At 36.4% G+C, this 19595-nt stretch overlaps 1 protein-coding gene across 3 annotated transcripts in view; it reads left to right on the top strand.

Moving 5' to 3' along the window:
* Positions 1 to 10943: 10943 nt before the first annotated feature.
* FSTL5 (follistatin like 5) overlaps positions 10944 to 19595 on the top strand; it is a 620880-nt gene continuing 612228 nt past the window's right edge. For all 3 annotated transcript variants that reach the window (XM_060011592.1, XM_060011591.1, XM_060011589.1), the window contains exon 1: positions 10944 to 11069. In XM_060011592.1, coding sequence (XP_059867575.1) covers positions 10944 to 11069 — 126 coding nt within the window. The remainder of the gene's footprint in view (positions 11070 to 19595) is intronic.

The following is a 19595-nucleotide window of genomic DNA, read 5'->3' as shown; positions in this document are numbered from 1 at the left end:
TATACATATGTCCCCATATTTCTTCCCTCTTGCATCTCCCTCCCTCCCACCCATCTAGGTGGTCACAAAGCACTGAGCTGATCTCCCTGTGCTATGCGGCTGCTTCCCACTAGCTATCTACTTTACGTTTGGTAGTGTATATATATCCATGCCACTCTCTCACTTTGTTCCAGTTTACCCTTCCCCCTCCCCGTATCCTCAAGTCCATTCTCCAGTAGGTCTGCATCTTTATTTCCGTCGTGCCCCTCGGCTCGTCTGACCTTTTTTTTTTTATTATTCCATATATATGTGTCAGCATACGGTATTTGTTTTTCTCTTTCTGACTTACTTCACTCTGTATGACAGTCTCTAGGTCCATCCACCTCACTACAGATAACTCAGTTTCGTTCCTTTTAATGGCTAATATTCCATTGTATATATGTGCCACATCTTTATCCATTAATCTGTTGATGGACACTTAGGTTGCTGCCATGTCCTGGCTATTGTAAACAGTGCTGCAATGAACATTGTGGTACATGACTCTTTTTGAATTATGGTTTTCTCAGAGTATATGCCCAGCAGTGGGATTGCTGTGTCGTATGGTAGTTCTATTTTTAGTTTTTTAAGGAACCCCCATACTGTTCTCCATAGTGGCTGTATCAATTTACATGCCCACCAACAGTGCAAAAGAATTCCCTTTTCTCCACACCCTCTCCAGCATTTATTGTTTGTAGATATTTTGATGGTGGCCATTCTGGCCGGTATGAGATGATATCTCATTGTAGTTTTGATTTGCATTTCTCTAATGATTAATGATGTTGAGCATTCTTTCATGTGTTTGTTGGCAATCTGTATATCTTCTTTGGAGAAATGTCTATTTAGGTCTTCTGCCCATTTTTGGATTGGGTTATTTGTTTTTTTGTTATTGAGCTGCATGAGCTGCTTATAAATTTTGGAGATTAATCCTTTGTCAGTTGCTTCATTTGCAAATATTTTCTCAATTCTGAGGGTTCCCTTTTCGTCTTGTTTATGGTTTCCTTTGCTGTGCAAAAGCCATTAAGTTTCATTAGGTCCCATTTATTTATTTTTGTTTTTATTTCCATTTCTCTACGAGGTGGGTCAAAAAGTATCTTGCTGTGATTTATGTCACAGAGTGTTCTGCTTATGTTTTCCTCTAAGAGTTTGATGGTGTCTGGCCTTATATTTAGGTCTTTAATCCATTTTGAGTTTATTTTTGTGTATGGTGTTATGGAGAGTTCTAATTTCATTCTTTTAGATGTAGCTGTCCAGTTTTCCCAGCACCACTTATTGAAGAGGCTGTCTTTTCTCCACTGTATATTCTTGCGTCCTTTATCAAAGATAAGGTGACCATATGTGTGTGGGTTTATCTCTGGGCTTTCTAGCCTGTTCCTTGGATATATATTTCTGTTTTTGTGCCAGTAACATATTGTCTTGATTACTGTAGCTTTGTAGTATAGCCTGAAGTCAGGGAGCCTGATTCCTCCAGCTCCATTTTTCGTTCTCAAGATTGCTTTGGCTATTCAGGGTCTTTTGTGTTTCCATACAAACTGTGAAATTTTATGTTCTAGTTCTGTGAAAAATGCCAGTGTTAGTTTGATAGGGGTTGCATTGAATCTGTAGATTGCTTTGGGTAGTAGAGTCACTTTCACAATGTTGATTCTTCCAATCCAAGAACATGGTATAACTCTCCATCTATTTGTATCATCTTAAATTTCTTTCATCAGTGTCTTATAATTTTCTGCATACAGGTCTTTTGTCTCCTTAGGTAGGTTTATTCCTAGATATTTTATTCTTTTTGTTGCAATGGTAAATGGGAGTGTTTTCTTAATTTCAATTTCAGATTTTTCATCATTAGTGTGTAGGAATGCTAGAGGTTTCTGTGCATTAATTTTGTATCCTGCTACTTTACCAAATTCATTGATTAGCTGTAGTAGTTTTCTGGTAGCCTCTTTAGGATTCTGTATGTCTAGTATCATGTCATCCTCAAACAGTGACAGCTTTACTTCTTCTTCTCTAATTTGGATTCCTTTTATTTCTTTTTCTTCTCTGATTGCTGTCGCTAAAACTTCCAAAACTATGTGGAATAATAGTGGTGCGAGTGGGCAACCTTGTCTTGTTCCTGATCTTAGTGGAAATGGTTTCAGTTTTTCACCATTGAGGATGATGTTGGCTGTGGGTTTGTCATATATGGCCTTTATTATGTTGAGGAAAGTTCCCTCTATGCCTACTTTCTGCAGGGTTTTTTTCATAAATCGGTGTTGAATTTTGTTGAAAGCTTTCTCTGCATCTATTGAGATGATCATATGGTTTTTCTCCTTTAATTTGTTAATATGGTGTATCATGTTGTTTGATTTGCGTATATTGAAGAATCCTTGCATTCCTGGGATAAACCCCACTTGATCATAATGTATGATCCTTTTAATGTGCTGTTGGATTCTGTTTGTTAGTATTTTGTTGAGGACTTTCGCATCATGTTCATCAGTGATATTGACCTGTAGTTTTCTTTCCTTGTGACATCTTTGTCTGGTTTTGGTGTCAGAGTGATGGCGGCCTCGCAGAATGAGTTTGGGAGTGTTTCTCCCTCTGCTATATTTTGGAAGAGTTTGAGAAGGATAGGTGTTAGCTCTTCTCTTAATGTTTGATAGGATTCGCCTGTGAAGCCATCTGGTCGGGCTTTTGATTGTTGGAAGATTTTTAATCAGAGTTTCAATTTCAGAGCTTGTGATTGGTCTGTTCATATTTTCTATTTCTTCCTGGTTCAGTCTCGGAAGGCTGTGCATTTCTAAGAATTTGTCCGTTTCTTCCAGATTGTCCATTTTATTGGCATATAGTTGTTTGTAGTAATCTCTCATGATCCTTTGTATTTCGGCAGTGTCAGTTGTTACTTGTTTTTCATTTCTAATTCTATTGATTTGAGTCTTCTCCCTTTTTTTCTTGATAAGTCTGGCTAATGGTTTATCAATTTCGTTTATCTTCTCAAAGAACCAGCTTTTAGTTTTATTGATCTTTGCTATTGTTTCCTTCATTTCTTTTTCATTTATTTCTGATCTGTTCTTTATGATTTCTTTCCTTCTGCTAACTTCGGGGTTTTTTTGTTCTTGTTTCTCTAATTGCTTTAGGTGTAAGGTTAGGTTGTTTATTTGAGATGTTTCTTGTTTCCTAAGGTAGGCTTGTACAGTTATAAACTTCCCTCTTAGGACTGCTTTTGCTGTATCCCATAGGTTTTGGGTCACTGTGTTTTCATTGTCATTTGTTTCTAGGTATTTTTTGATTTCCTCTTTGATTACTTCAGTGATCTTTTGGTTATTAAGTAGTGTGTTGTTTAGCCTCCATGTGTTGGTATTTCTTACAGATTTTTTTCCTGTAATTGATATCTAGTCTCATAGCGTTGTGGACAGAAGAGATACTTGATACGATTTCAATTTTCTTAAATTTACCAAGGCTTGATTTGTGACCCAAGATATGATCTATCCTGGAGAATGTTCCATGAGCACTTGAGAAGAATGTGTATTCTCTTGTTTTTGGATGGAATGTCCTATAAATATCAATTAAGTCCATCTTGTTTAATGTATCATTTAAAGCTCTTGTTTCCTTATTTATTTTCATTTTGGATGATCTGTCCATTGGTGAAAGTGGGGTGTTAAAATCCCCTACTATGATTGTGATACTGTCGATTTCCCCGTTTATGGCTGTTAGTATTCGCCTTACGTATTGAGGTGCTCCTATGTTGGATGCATAAATATTTACAATTGTTATATCTTCTTCTTGGATTGATCCCTTGATCATTATGTAGTATCCTTGTCTCTTGTAGTAGTCTTTGTTTTAAAGTCTATTTTGTCTGATATGAGAATTGCTACTCCAGCTTTCTTTTGATTTCCATTTGTATGGAATATCTTTTTCCATCCCCTCACTTTCAGTCTGTATGTGTCCCTAGGTCTGAAGTGGGTCTCTTGTAGACAGCATATATGTGGGTCTTGCTTTTGTATCCATTCAGCCAGTGAATGTCTCTTGGTTGGAGCATTTAATCCATTTACATTTAAGGTAATTATCAGTTTGTATGTTCCTATTACCATTTTCTTAATTGTTTTCGGTTTATTATGTAGGTCTTTTCCTTTTCTTGTGTTTCCTGGCTAGAGAATTTCCTTTAACATTTGTTGTAAAGCTGGTTTGGTGGTGCTGAATTCTCCTAGCTTTTGCTTGTCTGTAAAGCTTTTAGTGTCTCTGTCAAATATGAATGAGACCCTTGCTGGGTAGAGTAATCTTGGTTGCAGGTTTTTCTCTTTCATCACTTTAAATATGTCCTGCCACTCCCTTCTGGCTTGCAGAGTTTCTGCTGAAAGATCAGCTGTTAACCTTATGGGGATTACCTTATGTGTTACTTGTTTTTCCCTTGCTGCTTTTAATATTTCTTCTTTGTATTTAATTTTTGACAGTTTGATTAATATGTGTCTTGGCATGTTTCTCCTTGGATTTATCCTGTATAGGACTTTTTGTGCTTCCTGGACTTGATTAACTATTTCCTTTCCCATATTAGGGAAGTTTTCAACTGTAATCTCTTCAAATATTTTCTCAGTCCCTTGCTTTTTCTCTTCTTCTTCTGGGACCCCTACAATTCGAATGTTGGTGCATTTAATGTTGTCCCAGAGGTCTCTGAGACTGTCCTCAATTCTTTTCATTCTTTTTTCTTTATTCTGCTCTGCAGTATTTATTTCCACCATTTTATCTTCCAGGTCACTTATCCGTTCTTCTGCCTCAGTTATTCTGCTATTGATCCCTTCTAGAGAATTTTTAATTTCATTTATTGTGTTGTTCATTTCTGTTTGTTTGCTCTGTAGTTCTTCTAGGTCCTTGTTAAACGTTTCTTGTATTTTCTCCATTCTATTGCCAAGATTTTGGATCATCTTTACTGTCATTATTCTGAATTCTTTTTCAGGTAGACTGCCTATTTCCTCTTCATTTGTTAGGTCTGGTGGGTTTTTGCCTTGCTCCTTCATCTGCTGTGTGTTTCTCTGTCTTCTCATTTTGCTTAACTTACTGTGTTTGGGGTCTCCTTTTCGCAGGCTGCAGGTTTGTAGTTCCCGTTGTTTTTGGTGTCTGTCCCCAGTGGCTAAAGTTGGTTCAATGGTTTGTGTAGGCTTCCTGGTGGAGGGAACTAGTGCCTGTGTTCTGGTGGATGAGGCTGGATCTTGTTTTTCTGGTGGGCAGGTCCACGTCTGGTGGTGTGTTTTGGGGTGTCGGTGGCCTTATTATGATTTTAGGCAACCTCTCTGCTAATGGGTGGGGTTGTGTTCTTGTCTTGTGAGTTGTTTGGCATAGGGTGTCCAGTACTGTAGCTTGCTGGTCGTTGAGTGAAGCTGGGTCATGGCGTTGAGATGGAGATCTCTGGGAGATTTTCGCCGTTTGATATTACGTGGAGCTGAGAGGTCTCTTGTGGACCAGTGTCCTGAACTTGGCTCTCCCACCTCAGAGGCACAGCCCTGACGCCTGGTTGGAGCACCAAGAGCCCATCCTCCACACAGCTCAGAATAAAAGGGAGAAAAAAAGAAAGAAAGAAAGAAGAAGATAAAATAAAGTAAAATAAAATAGTTATTAAAATAAAAAAATAGTTATTAAGAAAAAAAAATTTTAAGTAATTGAAAAAAAAAAAAGGACAGACAGAACCCTAGGACAAATGGTGAAAGCAAAGCTATACAAAATTACACACAGAAGCATACACATACACACTCACAAAAAGAGAACAAGGCGACAAAAAATATATATCTTTGCTCCCAAAGTCCACCTCCTCAATTTGGGATGATTCATTGTGTATTCAAGTATTCCATAGATGCACGGTACATCACTTTGATTGTGGAGATTTAATCTGCTGCTCCTGAGTCTTCTGGGAGAGATTTCCCTTTCTCTTCTTTGTTCATAAAGCTCCCGGGGTTCAGCTTTGGATTTGGACCCGCCTTTGTGGTAGGTCTCCGGAGGGCGTCTGTTCTTCGCTCAGACAGGACAGGGTTAAAGGAGCCGCTGCTTCTCCGGCTCGGCTCACTCAGGCCAGGTGGGGGGGGGCGGAGTGAGAGGCACGGAGGCGGGGCAAGCTGCAGCGTCAGAGGCGGCGTGACGTTGCCGCAGCCTGAGGCGCGCCGTGCGTTCTCCCGGGGAAGTTGTGCTTGGATCACGGGCCGTGGTAGTGGCGGGCTGCACAGGCTCCCCGGAAGGGGGGTGTGGACAGTGACCTGTGCTCGCACACAGGCTTCTTGGTGGCGGCGGCGGCGGCGGCAGCGGCGGCGGCAGCAGCAGCAGCAGCAGCAGCAGCAGCAGCAGCAGCGTCTCAAGCCCGTCTCTGGGGTCCGCGCTTTTAGCCGCGGCTCGCGCCCGTCTCTGGAGCTCCTTTAAGCAGCGCTCTGAATCCCCTCTCCTCGCGCACCAGGAAACAAAGAGGCAAAAAAAGTCTTGCCTCTTCGGCAGGTCCAGACTTTTCCCCGGACTCCCTCCCGGCTAGCCGTGGCGCACTAAACCCCTGCAGGCTGTGTTCACGCCGCCAACCCCAGTCCTCTCCCGGTGCTCCGACCGAAGCCCGAGCCTCAGCTCCCAGCCCCGCCCGCCCCGGCGGGTGAGCAGACAAGCCTCTCAGGCTGGTGAGTGCCGGTCGGCCCCAATCCTCTGTGTGGGAATCTCTGTGCTTTGTCCTCCGCACCCGTTGTTGTGCTCTCTTCCGCGGCTCCGAAGCTTCCCCCCTCCCTCCCCCGTCTCCACCATTGAAGGGGCTCCTAGTGTGTGGAAACCATTCCTCCTTCACGGCTCCCTCCCACTGGTGCAGGCCCCGTCCCTATCCTTTTGTCTCTGTTTTTTCTTTTGCCCTACCCAGGTACGTGGGGAGTTTCTTGCCTTTTGGGAGGTCTGAGGTCTTCTGCCAGCATTCAGTAGTTGTTCTGTAGGAGTTGTTCCACGTGTAGATGTATTTCTGGTGTATCTGTGGGGAGGAAGCTGAGCTCCGCGTCTCACTCTTCCGCCATCTTGAATCCCCTCCCAAAACAAGCTTTCCCCGTTACCATTTTTAAGTCCAACTTTGTTATCTATATTAGGCAGATACCTTTTAGGTAACATGCATTTTGTTTTCTCTAAGTTAATAGGTTGTTTTCTGATGCTTCCATATAAATGTTGAGGTTAGAAGGAAATGTCATAGGATCATTATCACACCATCTGCTCCAGCTGGTTTGTTTTTGTCACATGCTTTTCAGTGTTCTTACCGAGCTGTCAACAAACTGCCAATTAATTATGAAAACCTAACAGGTTGTCAGAGGTTACTATACCGAGAAAGTGAGCTCATGAGTCAGTATATCAGGGGATCAATTATTGCTGATTTAAAATTTCCAGAACAGCTTCTGTGGACAAGTGAACTTTTAAAAATGCAGTAATAACGCTTTTGGATTCTAGAAGTAAGAAGCTAATAATTGTTTTCTGAGTATCCTTTGAGAAGAGCCTTCTTTCTTTATGTTTAGGTTGCCATTTGATTACTATATAATTGAATTCAAGTATTTTCCTTAGTGATATTTCAATGGAGAAAATCTTATGAGGTACCATTCACAGAAGATAAACACGGAAACTAGTCTTTGTCTAACTCTCCACTGCTGAGCTCAAATGTCTATCTGCAATAGAAATCAGAGATCTCCTAAAAAAATGTTATCTGACTTTTAATATTAAATCTTCTTTACTTTATCCATAATACCAAGTAAACCACTTCAGATGTATGACAGCTTTTGATAAGATAAAACATTCTTATTTTTGTATAACTTGGTATTTTAAAGAAATTTTAGACTTGAAAATCATAAGACTACCACTGAAGAAAAAATGAGTCACAGTTAAGAGTATCAGAAAAGTAGATTAAAATAGTATAAATAGGTTGCATATATCAATACTACACCAAAGATTTACACACTGACTTATTTTTCTCAACTAATGAAATTTCTTAAAGTAGATATTCCTATCCTGTTACCTTTTGGCAGAAAATATATTTCAGCAGATTGTTGATCTAATTATCAATGTGTAGAAGTTCAGTCACCCAAAATTTATGAGATTTTTATTCACCTAATTAACTGTTCATTTGTTCTGTATTTTATAGTAGATGAACTCTTTTCCATGTGGGATATATATATATGTATCTTTGTGTGTGTGTGTGTGTGTGTGTGTGTGTGTATACACACACACACACACACACACACACACAGAAAAAAAAAGGGAATTAGAGGGAGGTTAGGCGGGGAAAAGAAGGAGGGTAGAGAAAGACAAACCCTTAAGTGAGCACTTTTAGGAAATTTATGACCTCACCTTCACCCAGAATCATAATGCTACAGGATTATTGCCATGCCTCTTTCCTCCTCCTGCTTCACAACAGAAGGAACATAGTATTCAGAGCTCTGAAAAAATACGCCCTCACCTGAACTGTTCGCTTTATTCTCGGTCTCTATCTTGAATTTGAAATATTCCATCCAGTTGTCTTATAAACAAATATTTACTTCTGGAAGAAGGATTAGACTATATGTCAAAATGACAACAGAAGGAAGGATTGAAAATGAAAATATTTAGTTTTCTCAGGTTAGTTTTCAGATGTTTTGTAACAGTAGTGGAAATGGGAATTGCATTCAGAATTGTCAGAATGCAGGAAAACACGCTCTTTCTTGTTTCCCTTGCATGCAAGATGACATTCATTTATGCATTCATTCACTGTATGTCCAGTAGGTGAAAGGCAATTTGGTAGGTCCAGATGATATAATGGTGGGGAAACAAAACAAAACTAAACAGATTCCAGCAACCACGAAGTTTGAAGGAGACAGATATATAGTCTTGTGAGTACATTTTAAAGTAATCATATTAATGTTGTATAATTACAAAGAGATGCTCTGAAATGAAAGAATACTGATCTATGAGCAGAGTAACTAAGAAATGTAACTCAGGCTTCGTATTATGGGGAAGGATTCTAAGGGACATTTTTGATGTGTGATGGTCTTTGGGTGATAAATGGGAAAATAATTGTATTTCAATTGGAGAAAATAGTACACAAAAGCCTCATAGTAGGAATGGACAAAACAAGTTCAAATAACTGCACGAAATTAGGCTGGAGAACAGTTATTTAAAGAAGAGTAAGACATGCAGAGCCTAGATGCTGTAGGAACTTGTAAGAACCAGTGGTTTTGTTTTTTATCTTAAGGATAAATGTATATATCCCAAAGTTACTAGCAAAGGCAATAACATCATGATGTTTAGATGCAACATGATTGATCAGGCTGTTGTGTGGAGAAGGGATTGAAGGTGCATAAGTGTGGAAGGCGAGGAAGGATGGGATTGGAGCATTTGAAGGGAGAAGTGGTACCTACAGCTTGAACTAGGGTTGTGGCTGTAGATTTGGAAAGGAACTGATGTTTGAGAGATATATATACATATATGAAGGTAGAACTAATAGAACTTAGAGATGGGTTTAATATGGAGAGTAAGGGAGACTAAGATGTCAAAAAATGTCTCCTTTGTTTCTGGCTTGAGTAAAGGGATGAATGAAAGTCTGCAAAAGCATGGCTTTATGTAGGGATGTGTATACTATGAGGAGTTACTTTTGAAACATGAAGGCAGAGCTGTTAAGCAGGCTAATCATACCAATCTGGAGATTGAATGAGAAGCACTACATATAATTAAAACCATAGACTATGTTGAATGTCTGGCTGAGTGAATGGAGTAGCATACATGGCTAATGGGATTAAGTAATATTTAATGGCAAAATAAAGGAGTAGGATGACTTGCAAGAGGACTGAGAAGACGATTTTACAAACTGTAGACACAGAAGAGATGGATGTCATAGACATCAAGTACAGTGACCATTTTTTGAAAAAAAGAAATGTTATTTTGATAGAGTGATGAGGATAGAATCATGATTGGTCAGAAAATGGATAGAATGAGATATACAATTCCTTCCAAAAATTCAGAAGGAGAGGAGAAGAGAAATTATCTTAAAACATGGATGATTTCAACACATTTAAAGATGGAAGAAAATCATTTAGAGACAGAGTTTAAATACACTAAATAGCAGGGTTAATCAGTTGGCTAAGTTTCTCAAGCCAGATGACCAGATTGGATTAGACAGGAAGAGAAAAAGCTCCTCCTATGGTCACAATAGTGACAAAGATGTGAAAGTGGTAAAGCTGAATATAGTTGAGGTCAAAGCATAGATTTGTTTGTTTGGAAGAGGGCTTAGAGAGTTTATATGGTGATAAATTTATGCAATTTTACAATTTCTCTGCTATAGCCAAGAATATAGAGCTGTGGAAAGAGCCATAGGACTTTTAGTTTAAAGCACTTAAAAAGCAATTTTCTAGGAATGTCCTCTTAGGTGCTACTGGTAAAATGCGTTCATAACTCGATACAACCTATCTGTATAATTTCTGTTGTACCTCAGTTTATTAAGTACTTACCATAGAAGACTATCTTATCAACCTCTCACCAATATTTACCAGTAAATTATAATAGCTATAGTTTTATTGAACATTATTCATCAAATACACTCCAAGAGGAGTTTGAGATTTAAAAATATGTTGATAATTGTATTCTGTATGGATGCTTAGAAAATTTATCATTGTTTAATGTTTACTCTTTTTAAAAATTTTTCTTTCAACATGTGTTTATTAATTGTTCCTCAGTACATTTTTATTGGCCCCTAAATTTCTACTTATTCAATGTTGTGTAAAGCTGTATGAGTAAAACGAACAATATTTGTTATGATCAAGAAGATAATAATCTTTATTCAGAGATGCTTACCTATTATGGATTCAGTTGGCGACTGCTGCCAGGTTTTGATTAGATCTATTAAGATTTCTGTTTGCTATTGAATATTTCTTGATACATTTATTCAATATAGAATGTATTTTCTGATTATTTGCAATGTTAATTTTCACAGGTGAAAAGCAATAAGGATGTTTAAGTGCTGGTCAGCTGTTTTGATTCTTGGATTCATTTTTCTGGAGTCAGAAGGAAGGCCAACCAAAGAAGCAGGATATGGCCTTAAATCTTATCAGCCTCTAATAAGATTGCGACACAAGGTACAGTACCCATCTGGACTTGCTCCTAGTGTCTAGCGGTTATGAACTAAACTATTGGTTGTCTGGTTTACTACTCACTTAGGAGCACTTATTTCAGAATATGCTTTCAGAATATAATTTACATAAAAATCACATTTTAAAACATGAAGTGGTAGTACTTTTGGAAGCTTACCACTTTGGGAATTAAATACTTTTTCACAAATTATAGAGATGGGCTAGTTTAAAAATATGTCATTAAAAGTTCACGTGAAGTAATAGTAAAGGATTTATAAAGATCAGTAAATATGTTAAGACCTAATCACCCAGATGCTTTCTATTATTTTGATATTAATTTTAAGTTTAGAACTTTTCAAAATAAAACAATACTGTTATGTTCTTGAATTTCTCAAAGATAAAGAGAAAAGGATGTCTGCCATCTAGAGATATATAGTTTGGCAAAGTTTTTGTTTTTATAAAAATCATTAGACATTTTAAGTTCATCAAAAATCATAATTTTGTGTTGTCTAATGTTGAGAAAATACTTCATTTATTTATGTTAAATATTTTCAAGAAAATAATAAGTTGACATTTAGGAATTCTATAAATTATATAGATTATATACTTACAGTAAATTAAGCTAGTGCTTTTATTTTAATAACAGATCATGATACTGCAAATAAGATACTAAAGCAACATTTTATTCAATCAAATAAGTTTACAATACATTTTGGTTTTCCTAGAGAACTGAAAAAAGACAAAAATGCTGATTTTGAAAAGAACATATGTATTTTTAAATTTCTTATGCTACTTGTCTTTTAAAATAACACTTGAAATAAACATAACTATATTGATTTCCTCCGTTACATTCAGTACATGCTAGTGGCATTTATTTTTGCTGAAATTCTTTCATCACATTATTGTATTTTGATAAAATTGCTAAACTTTACTGGGATTTTTATGTGCCAGACACTAGGCTAAGCTGTTAAATTTATAATTTTATTTAATCTTCAAAACAAACTGATAAAGACATATCTATTTTCATTCTATAGATGAGAAATAAAAATTCTTAGAATGTTAAAGTATTTTTCTGAATGCATATATTTATTAAATATATCAGTAGGCTAGGGTATAACATGCAGGATAGATTTGATAGGAATAAAAGAGAAAATAAGTAAAATATAAAATATACTTCAATGTCAAAAATCATTGTAGAAATTTAGTCTCATGTAAAAGTAAATAAGTTATTAAAGTGTTCAGGCTGGATAAATACAATTGGAGAATTGGCCTCGTTCCACTATCTTTCAAATATCATTTGTTTCCCCTACTTCATGGACTAACAATAAGTTTTATCACTGCCCCAAACTTAGAAATAATAACTCCTTTATGAATGCTCTCAAAACACATTATTAATTCAACGTTTGACTCATACTGTTACAGACCCAGTGAATATTTATTCCATGCTTTGTGTCTGCCCTATGTTATGTGTCTTTAGGTCAGAAACTGTGCCTTTCTAATCTTTTCATTCCTGGTGCCATGAATATAGTAGATACTGTTTAATTGAATCGATGGCAGAAAAATGACAGGTAGAATGCATGACTAGGAGTTCTGACTGTTCCCCTGCTAAATAGAAACCACAGATTTTTATGTATTATTTATAAATAATTTTGAATTAAATTTGGACGTTGAAGATAAATTTCTTATCCTGCACTGCTGTGTGACTTAAGAAACCTTTAAGGAAATGAAACAACACAATGAGTTAAACCTGTTTTAGAAAGACTGATACCCACGCAAAATGATCAAAGTCACCTCCCAATCTTTTCCATCTCTGTGTCTTTAGCCCGAAATAATTAGAAACAATACATGATTGCTAGTATGTAGAAGCAGAGAGCAGAGAATGCTATGTAATACCTAACTTTCAAATGATGTGAGAGAGAGGTGACATGAAGCTATAGAGGCATTCTGTGACTTTGTGTGTGTGTGTGTAAACCTGTGTATTTGACAGGAATAAAAAAGCACCCTGAGCTGTGCAAGTTCCTGCAAAGTCCCACAAGATACTTTCCACACACTATCAACCCCTGTCCCAGCCACTGGGATCTACTTTTCCTTCCCCAAGACCTTGAAGACTAATCTCATTATACTATTTATTTTTGTTTATATCAGTCACTGTTTGAATCCCAGGGATACCTGGTCATCCTTTTTCCACTGCTTTCATTCCAGTTAGGTTCACATGCTACTTTGTTAGGCTTTCCCAAATCATAATTGAAAATGGGACAAACATAGACATTCGCTAGATCCCCTGTTTGATTTCTTTTCTTTCTTTTTTCTTTTATTTCTTTTTGCTGGGAAATAAGCTTTTATTAATTAGTCCCAGAGGTTCTAAACTTTTTATGTCCATTTTTTATTTTTGGTCTTAAATAGGACCTTTTCTAGACTTCTTACTGATATTCTAAATAGTTTTGTAAAATGTTTTCTTCTGTACTCTTCTCTCATATTTATTTATTTTAAAATTTTTATTGGAGTATAGTTACTTTATAATGTTGTGTTAGTTTCTACACTACAACAAAGTGAATCAGCTATACATACACACATATCTCCTCTTTTTTGGATTTGCTTCCCATTTAGGTCATCACAGTACATTGAGTAGAGTTCCCTGTGCTATACAGTAGGTTCTCATCAGTTATCTATTTTATACATAGTGTCAGTAGTGTATATATGTCAATCCCTAACTCCTAGTTCATCCCACCTCCCCTTCCCCCCTTGGTATCCATACGTTTGTTCTCTACATCTGTGTCTCTGTTTCTTATTTCCATTCATAGAATACATCACTATTTGCAAGATATCTATTTTAATTATTTATTAGTTTGTTGGATGTTTCTTTCCATTATGATATAAGCTACTATTCATGTTGCTATAACACAGCACCTAGAACAGTATGTGGCACATGGTAAACAAGAAACAAATATATGTAGAATGAATGATTCCATCTGTTGGCTAGAATAAGGCTTAAATCAAGATGATATACATATATAATTATATTATTATAATTAATAAATCAGAAATAATTTCTTTTTCTACCATTTTACCAGAGTAAAATCAATAGAGCTATACTTAATAAATTTTTTAAATATGTTATTTTAATAGCATTACATAAATTGATTTTCTGTTATTTGTTATTTTTTAACCTATATAGTTTTATTTAAATTGCAAAGAATAGTAACCTCTCTAAACCTTTGGATAGGTGTCACTAGTATTAAATATTAGTTATTAGCTACAAAACTATAAAATAATAGATATGATAGATACTGAGTTCTGATTAGCCAATCTCCACATTTTCCCCAGAGAGGTGTCTATACTTTGAATCTGGACAAATGTATATACAGAATTCATTTTTATCAAATATTTGTGTGTTAACTGTATAATGAATCCCCTTTTGGGAGCAGAAACTCAAATGTGAGAATTATTTGTCATATTAGATAGAAATAGTGTAGATATAATTATAAACATATGTACATAGTTATATCATTTACAACTCTATATACACACAAATGTGATTACAAATGTATTTGTCTGTCTCAAGATAAAAATGAATAACATAAATCCATCATGCTAATTATGGAATCTTAATTATAGTCCATAATATATATCTAAGGGAGCTGATCCTGTGTTTCATCCAATGTGTTTACCCAACAAGTATTTATTGAACTTAAGAGTAGGAATTCATTAGCACTGTAAAATTGAAAAATACAGTTACAAAATGCAAATCCAAATAGTGGCTCTTCCTTCATTATTATTTTAAAATAACCATTGCATACTTATATTGCACTGTGTACTTTTGTATACATTAATGGTTGTAATTTAATTCTACAGTAATCCTGGGATGCAGGGAATATTATTCCTGTTTATCCAAATGATATTATTAAAATCAGAGAGGAAAAGTTACTTTCCCAAGGAGAAGAGAGGGGAACAGACAGAATGAATGAAATTAGTAAGAGGTAGATAAAAGCATAGGTAGACCACAGATGGGGAAGAAGGACCAGAAAAGCATAAAGATGATGATGGTAGTAAAGCAATGTGACGTTAACTTCAACGAGAAACATCTCCTGTTCGTTCAGATTGTTCCTCCTGCCCTTCCATAAGCACAACCACAGTGTTCCCACCTCCATTTTCTTGGCCAGATTGAATGCCTTCTTCTGAAGGTTGCTGTAGCTCTGGTTTAGGCCGGTCTCCCAATGAAGTCTCACTAGGAAGCAATAGTCACCACCCTAACTGCTGGTCTGTTGCTAGGAATATGGGTGTTGAGCATAGTAGTAACTATTGGCTGCCATGTGCATTCGTGAGAAAATTCCCTGTAGTCTCCCAAATTTTAAGCCATCTCCAGAATTTGTATACTCAGAGCAGCCCATACAGAACTTAGTCTCACAGGGCATTGACTGTATTCCAGGTACTCTGTTAGCTTTATTCTATACATTGGTTTAATTATATGAAGATTTTCACGTCGTAAGTGGTTTTATTACCATTTGATAAATAAGAAAATTGGGCTTAAAAAATATTTAGTAATTGTTTAATTCAACACCCTTATAATGTTAGGAAGCAGGATTTAGGATTTAATGCAGAGTCTATATATATTAATGCCCATTCCGCAGTGAGTAATTTTTGTAGTAATTTGACCTGTGTGCTGTGTATTTCCTGTTCCCTCTGCATTCCGATCACATAGTAGTAAGGCACGATATTATGTCTTGGTCCCTTTGTGGTTGATGTGACTATGTGTCTGCTTCTGGCTAATGAATTGTAAGAAGTGACATGAAATGCATCTGGGCTGAACATTTGATCCCAATTGTAAAATCTTCCTGAATTCTCTTTTTCTTCTAGCATGACAAACAGCATCTGATCAAGGTGGTGTCTGCTTAAATCATCCTAAGTGTCTAAATCAACTAGGATGAGTGAAACACACTGGCAGTTAGTGAACATTGCATACTTATATAGCACTACGTACTTTCATATACATTGTTGTAATTTAATTCTACAATAATCCTGCGATGCATGGAGTATTATTCCTGTTTATCCAAATGATATTATTAAAATTGAAATGTGAAATTAGGGGAAAATCTTCTCTTTTAAACCACTGAGACTTGGGAGTTGTTTGCTATCTCAGCATAACCATAGTCTGTTCTCACCAATAAAGAGAGAACTAGAATATAAACTCCTATCACCTAACCACAAATTCTGGGCTCCTTTTCCTCTACTGTCTTGGTATTTTTTTTTCATTTCCATTCCTATACTTTTCTTCCTCTCTTTCATCCAGTATTTCTTTCTTCTCTCTGTTTCCTGCTGAGTCATAATTTCCTATCACAATTAAAACTCCTGTTGTAGTCACAAACCTGTAATATGCACGTACTAATATTTCAGCATATTACCCTAGTCAGTTCACTGTAAATCCTGTCAGGATCGGTGCCTTATCTTACATCCTTTTTCTTACCTACAGCACTGATCACACCTGCTACACTGTTTGCTGATACTGGTAATCAAAGCCAAGCTAGAGGGAAGATCTTATGAGGACAGTAAGGAGTTCTCTTTGAGTATACCTAGTGGGACCACTGAAATATCTTAAATAGCTTACATGTTTGTGTGGCCAGAGAATGTGATGCCCAGCTTTATAGTGCAGAGCAAACCAAAATTGCATTACTATCCCTTTACTTCCTAAATCAAAATGTTAGTCTATGAAAGTAGTTACCGTGCAAATGGAGCAAAGAGTTTGCATAATTTAATAAGTCCAGAGAGTGTTGCTATGCATAGCAGTGCACTATAATTCTAAGAAGTCGTTTGTGGGAGGTGATGTTTTACTTTTGGTATTAAAAGATTGATAGATGTGGATTGGTGAAGAGTGGCAGGAGAGAACTCTAGGGAAGGAGAAAAACATTAAACAACACATCAAAACCGTGACTGCTCAGAGGATAGAAACCTTCAGGCAAACCCAGGAGCATTATTTCCTGACTGACTAAAAATTGTGCTATTCCATCTGAAATATCTTACTGTTTCTAGCATGTTCAAGGGAAGGCCCTTTAAAATGTTAATCTATTTTGCAGAGGTCAAGAATCAATTTGGACCATTATGTAAGAGCAAAAATGGTCGTGATGAGGGAAGTAAAGACATCATGGTGGAATGATTAAGTAAATGTTAAGGAATTAATTAATTAATATATATATTCCATATATATTTTAGCGATTTATTATTAATAAATCTATGACTTTTTATGTTTTATTTTTTTACTGAAGTATAGTTGATTTATAATCTTATGTTAGTTTCAGGTACACAGCAAAGTGATTCAGTTATACATATACATATATATCTATTTTTTTCAGATTATTTTCCCTTATAGGTTATTACAATATATTGAGTATAGTTCCCTGCACTATACAGTAGGTCCTTGTTTATCTGGTTTATATATAATAGTGTATATCTGTTAATCCCAAACTCCACGTTTATCTTTCCCCACCTTTCCCCATTAGTGACCATAAGTGTTTTCTATGTCTGTGAGTCTATTTCTGTTTTGTATATAAGTTTGTTTGTATCATTTTTTTTTTTAGATTCCACATATAAAAGATGTCATATGATATTCGTCCTTCTCTGTCTGGCTTACTTCACTTAGTATGATAATCTGTAGGCCCATCCGTGTTGCTGCATATGGCATTATTTCATTCTTTTTATGGCTGAGTAATATTTCACTGTATAGGTATACCGCATCTTCTTTATTCATTCATCTGACGATGTACATTTAGGTTGTTCCATGTCTTGGCTGTTATAAATAGTGCTGCTATGAACATTGGAGTGCATGTATATTTTTGAATTATGTTTTTCTCCAGATATATGGCCGGGAGTGGAATTGCAGGATCATATGGTAGCTCTATTTTTAGATCATATGGTAGCTCTATTTTTAGTTTTTTAAGGAACTTTCATACTGTTCTCCATACTGGCTGTACAAATTTACATTCCCACCAACAGTGTAGGAGGGTTCCTTTTTCTCCACACCCTCTCTAGCACTTATTAGTTATTACTAGTTGTAGACTTTTTGATGATGGCCATTCTGACAGGTGTGAGGTGATACCTCATTGTAGTTTTGATTTGCATTTCTTGGCATTTTTCACATAATTAGAACAAAAAATTTTTTAATTTGTATGGAAACACAAAAGACCCCTAATAGCCAAAGCAATCTTGAGAAAGAAGAATGGAGCTGGAGGAATCACTATCCCTGACTTCAGAGTATACTGCAAAGCTACAGTAATCAAAACAGTATGGTTCCAGCACAAAAACAGAAATATAGATCAATGGAACAGGATAGAAAGCCCAGAAATAAACCCATGCACCTATGATCAATTAATCTACAAAAAAGGAGGCAAGAATATACAGTGGAGAAAAGACACTCTCTTCAATAAGTGGTGCTGGGAAAACTGGACAGCTATAGGTAAAAGAATGAAATTAGAACATTCTGTAACACCATACACAATGATAAACTGAAAATGGATTAAAGACCTAAATGTAAGACCAGATGCTATAAAACTCTTCTAGAAAAATGTAGGCAGAACACTCTTTGACATCCATTGCAGCAATATCTTTTTGGATTCGTCTCCTAGAGTAATGGAAATAAAAACAAAAATGAACAAATGGGACCTAATTAAACTTAAAAGCTTTTGCACAGCAAAAGAAACCAGAAACAAAATGAAAAGGCAACCTATAAAATGGGAGAAAATATTTGCAAATGATGCAACTGACAAGTGATTAATCTCCAAAATATAGAAACTGCTCATGCAGCTCTCTCTCTCTCTATATATATATACATATATATTTACATATATATATATTTACATATATATATATATAAACAATCCAATCCAAATGGGCAGAAAATCTAAATAGACTTTTCTCCAAAGAAGACATACAGATGGCCAAAAAGCTCATAAAAAGATGCTCAGCATTGCTAGTTATTAGAGAAATGCAAATCAGATTTTTTAATCCAAAAATTATGTTTGAAAAAGGAGGACATTTATTTTTTTTCTGATAAATGAAGTTCCGCTATTAATTGAGCTAGTGCCTGGAACCTAGTTTCCACAGGGCTATGCAAAGAGGGCTAGGTTACAGCAGCATACACCATAGGATATAGAAGATCTGTGCGTTGAAGGACACCATATGGACTGTTCTTTGCACCAGAAGAAGACATTATCTTTAGGATACTGGACAGTAGGTAGTCTTGTCCTTTGCAATTAGAGATACAATCTCTGTCTTCTAAGGCTGTATATACACTTGCCTTTGCTCCGGAAGGGGACATTATCTCTGTGTTTCAAAGCTGCTTGCTGTACAAACATCCTTGAATAGATTCCAGAGCAAATGACAGGCAGTGTCTCTGCTCAGGAGATGTGCAAAAACATGAGGGGGATTGTCTCCCAAGACACAATGGGAGTACCACCTGTATCAGGAGGTCAGAGTCACCATCAAGTGTATCTAAGGCCTAAGCTAATGATGTGTATTTCAAAGTTGATTTGCAAACCAAGTGCT

Source organism: Delphinus delphis, chromosome 5 (assembly GCF_949987515.2).
Source record: "Delphinus delphis chromosome 5, mDelDel1.2, whole genome shotgun sequence".
NCBI lineage: Eukaryota > Metazoa > Chordata > Mammalia > Artiodactyla > Delphinidae > Delphinus > Delphinus delphis.
This window is presented reverse-complemented; position numbering and strand designations above follow the sequence as displayed.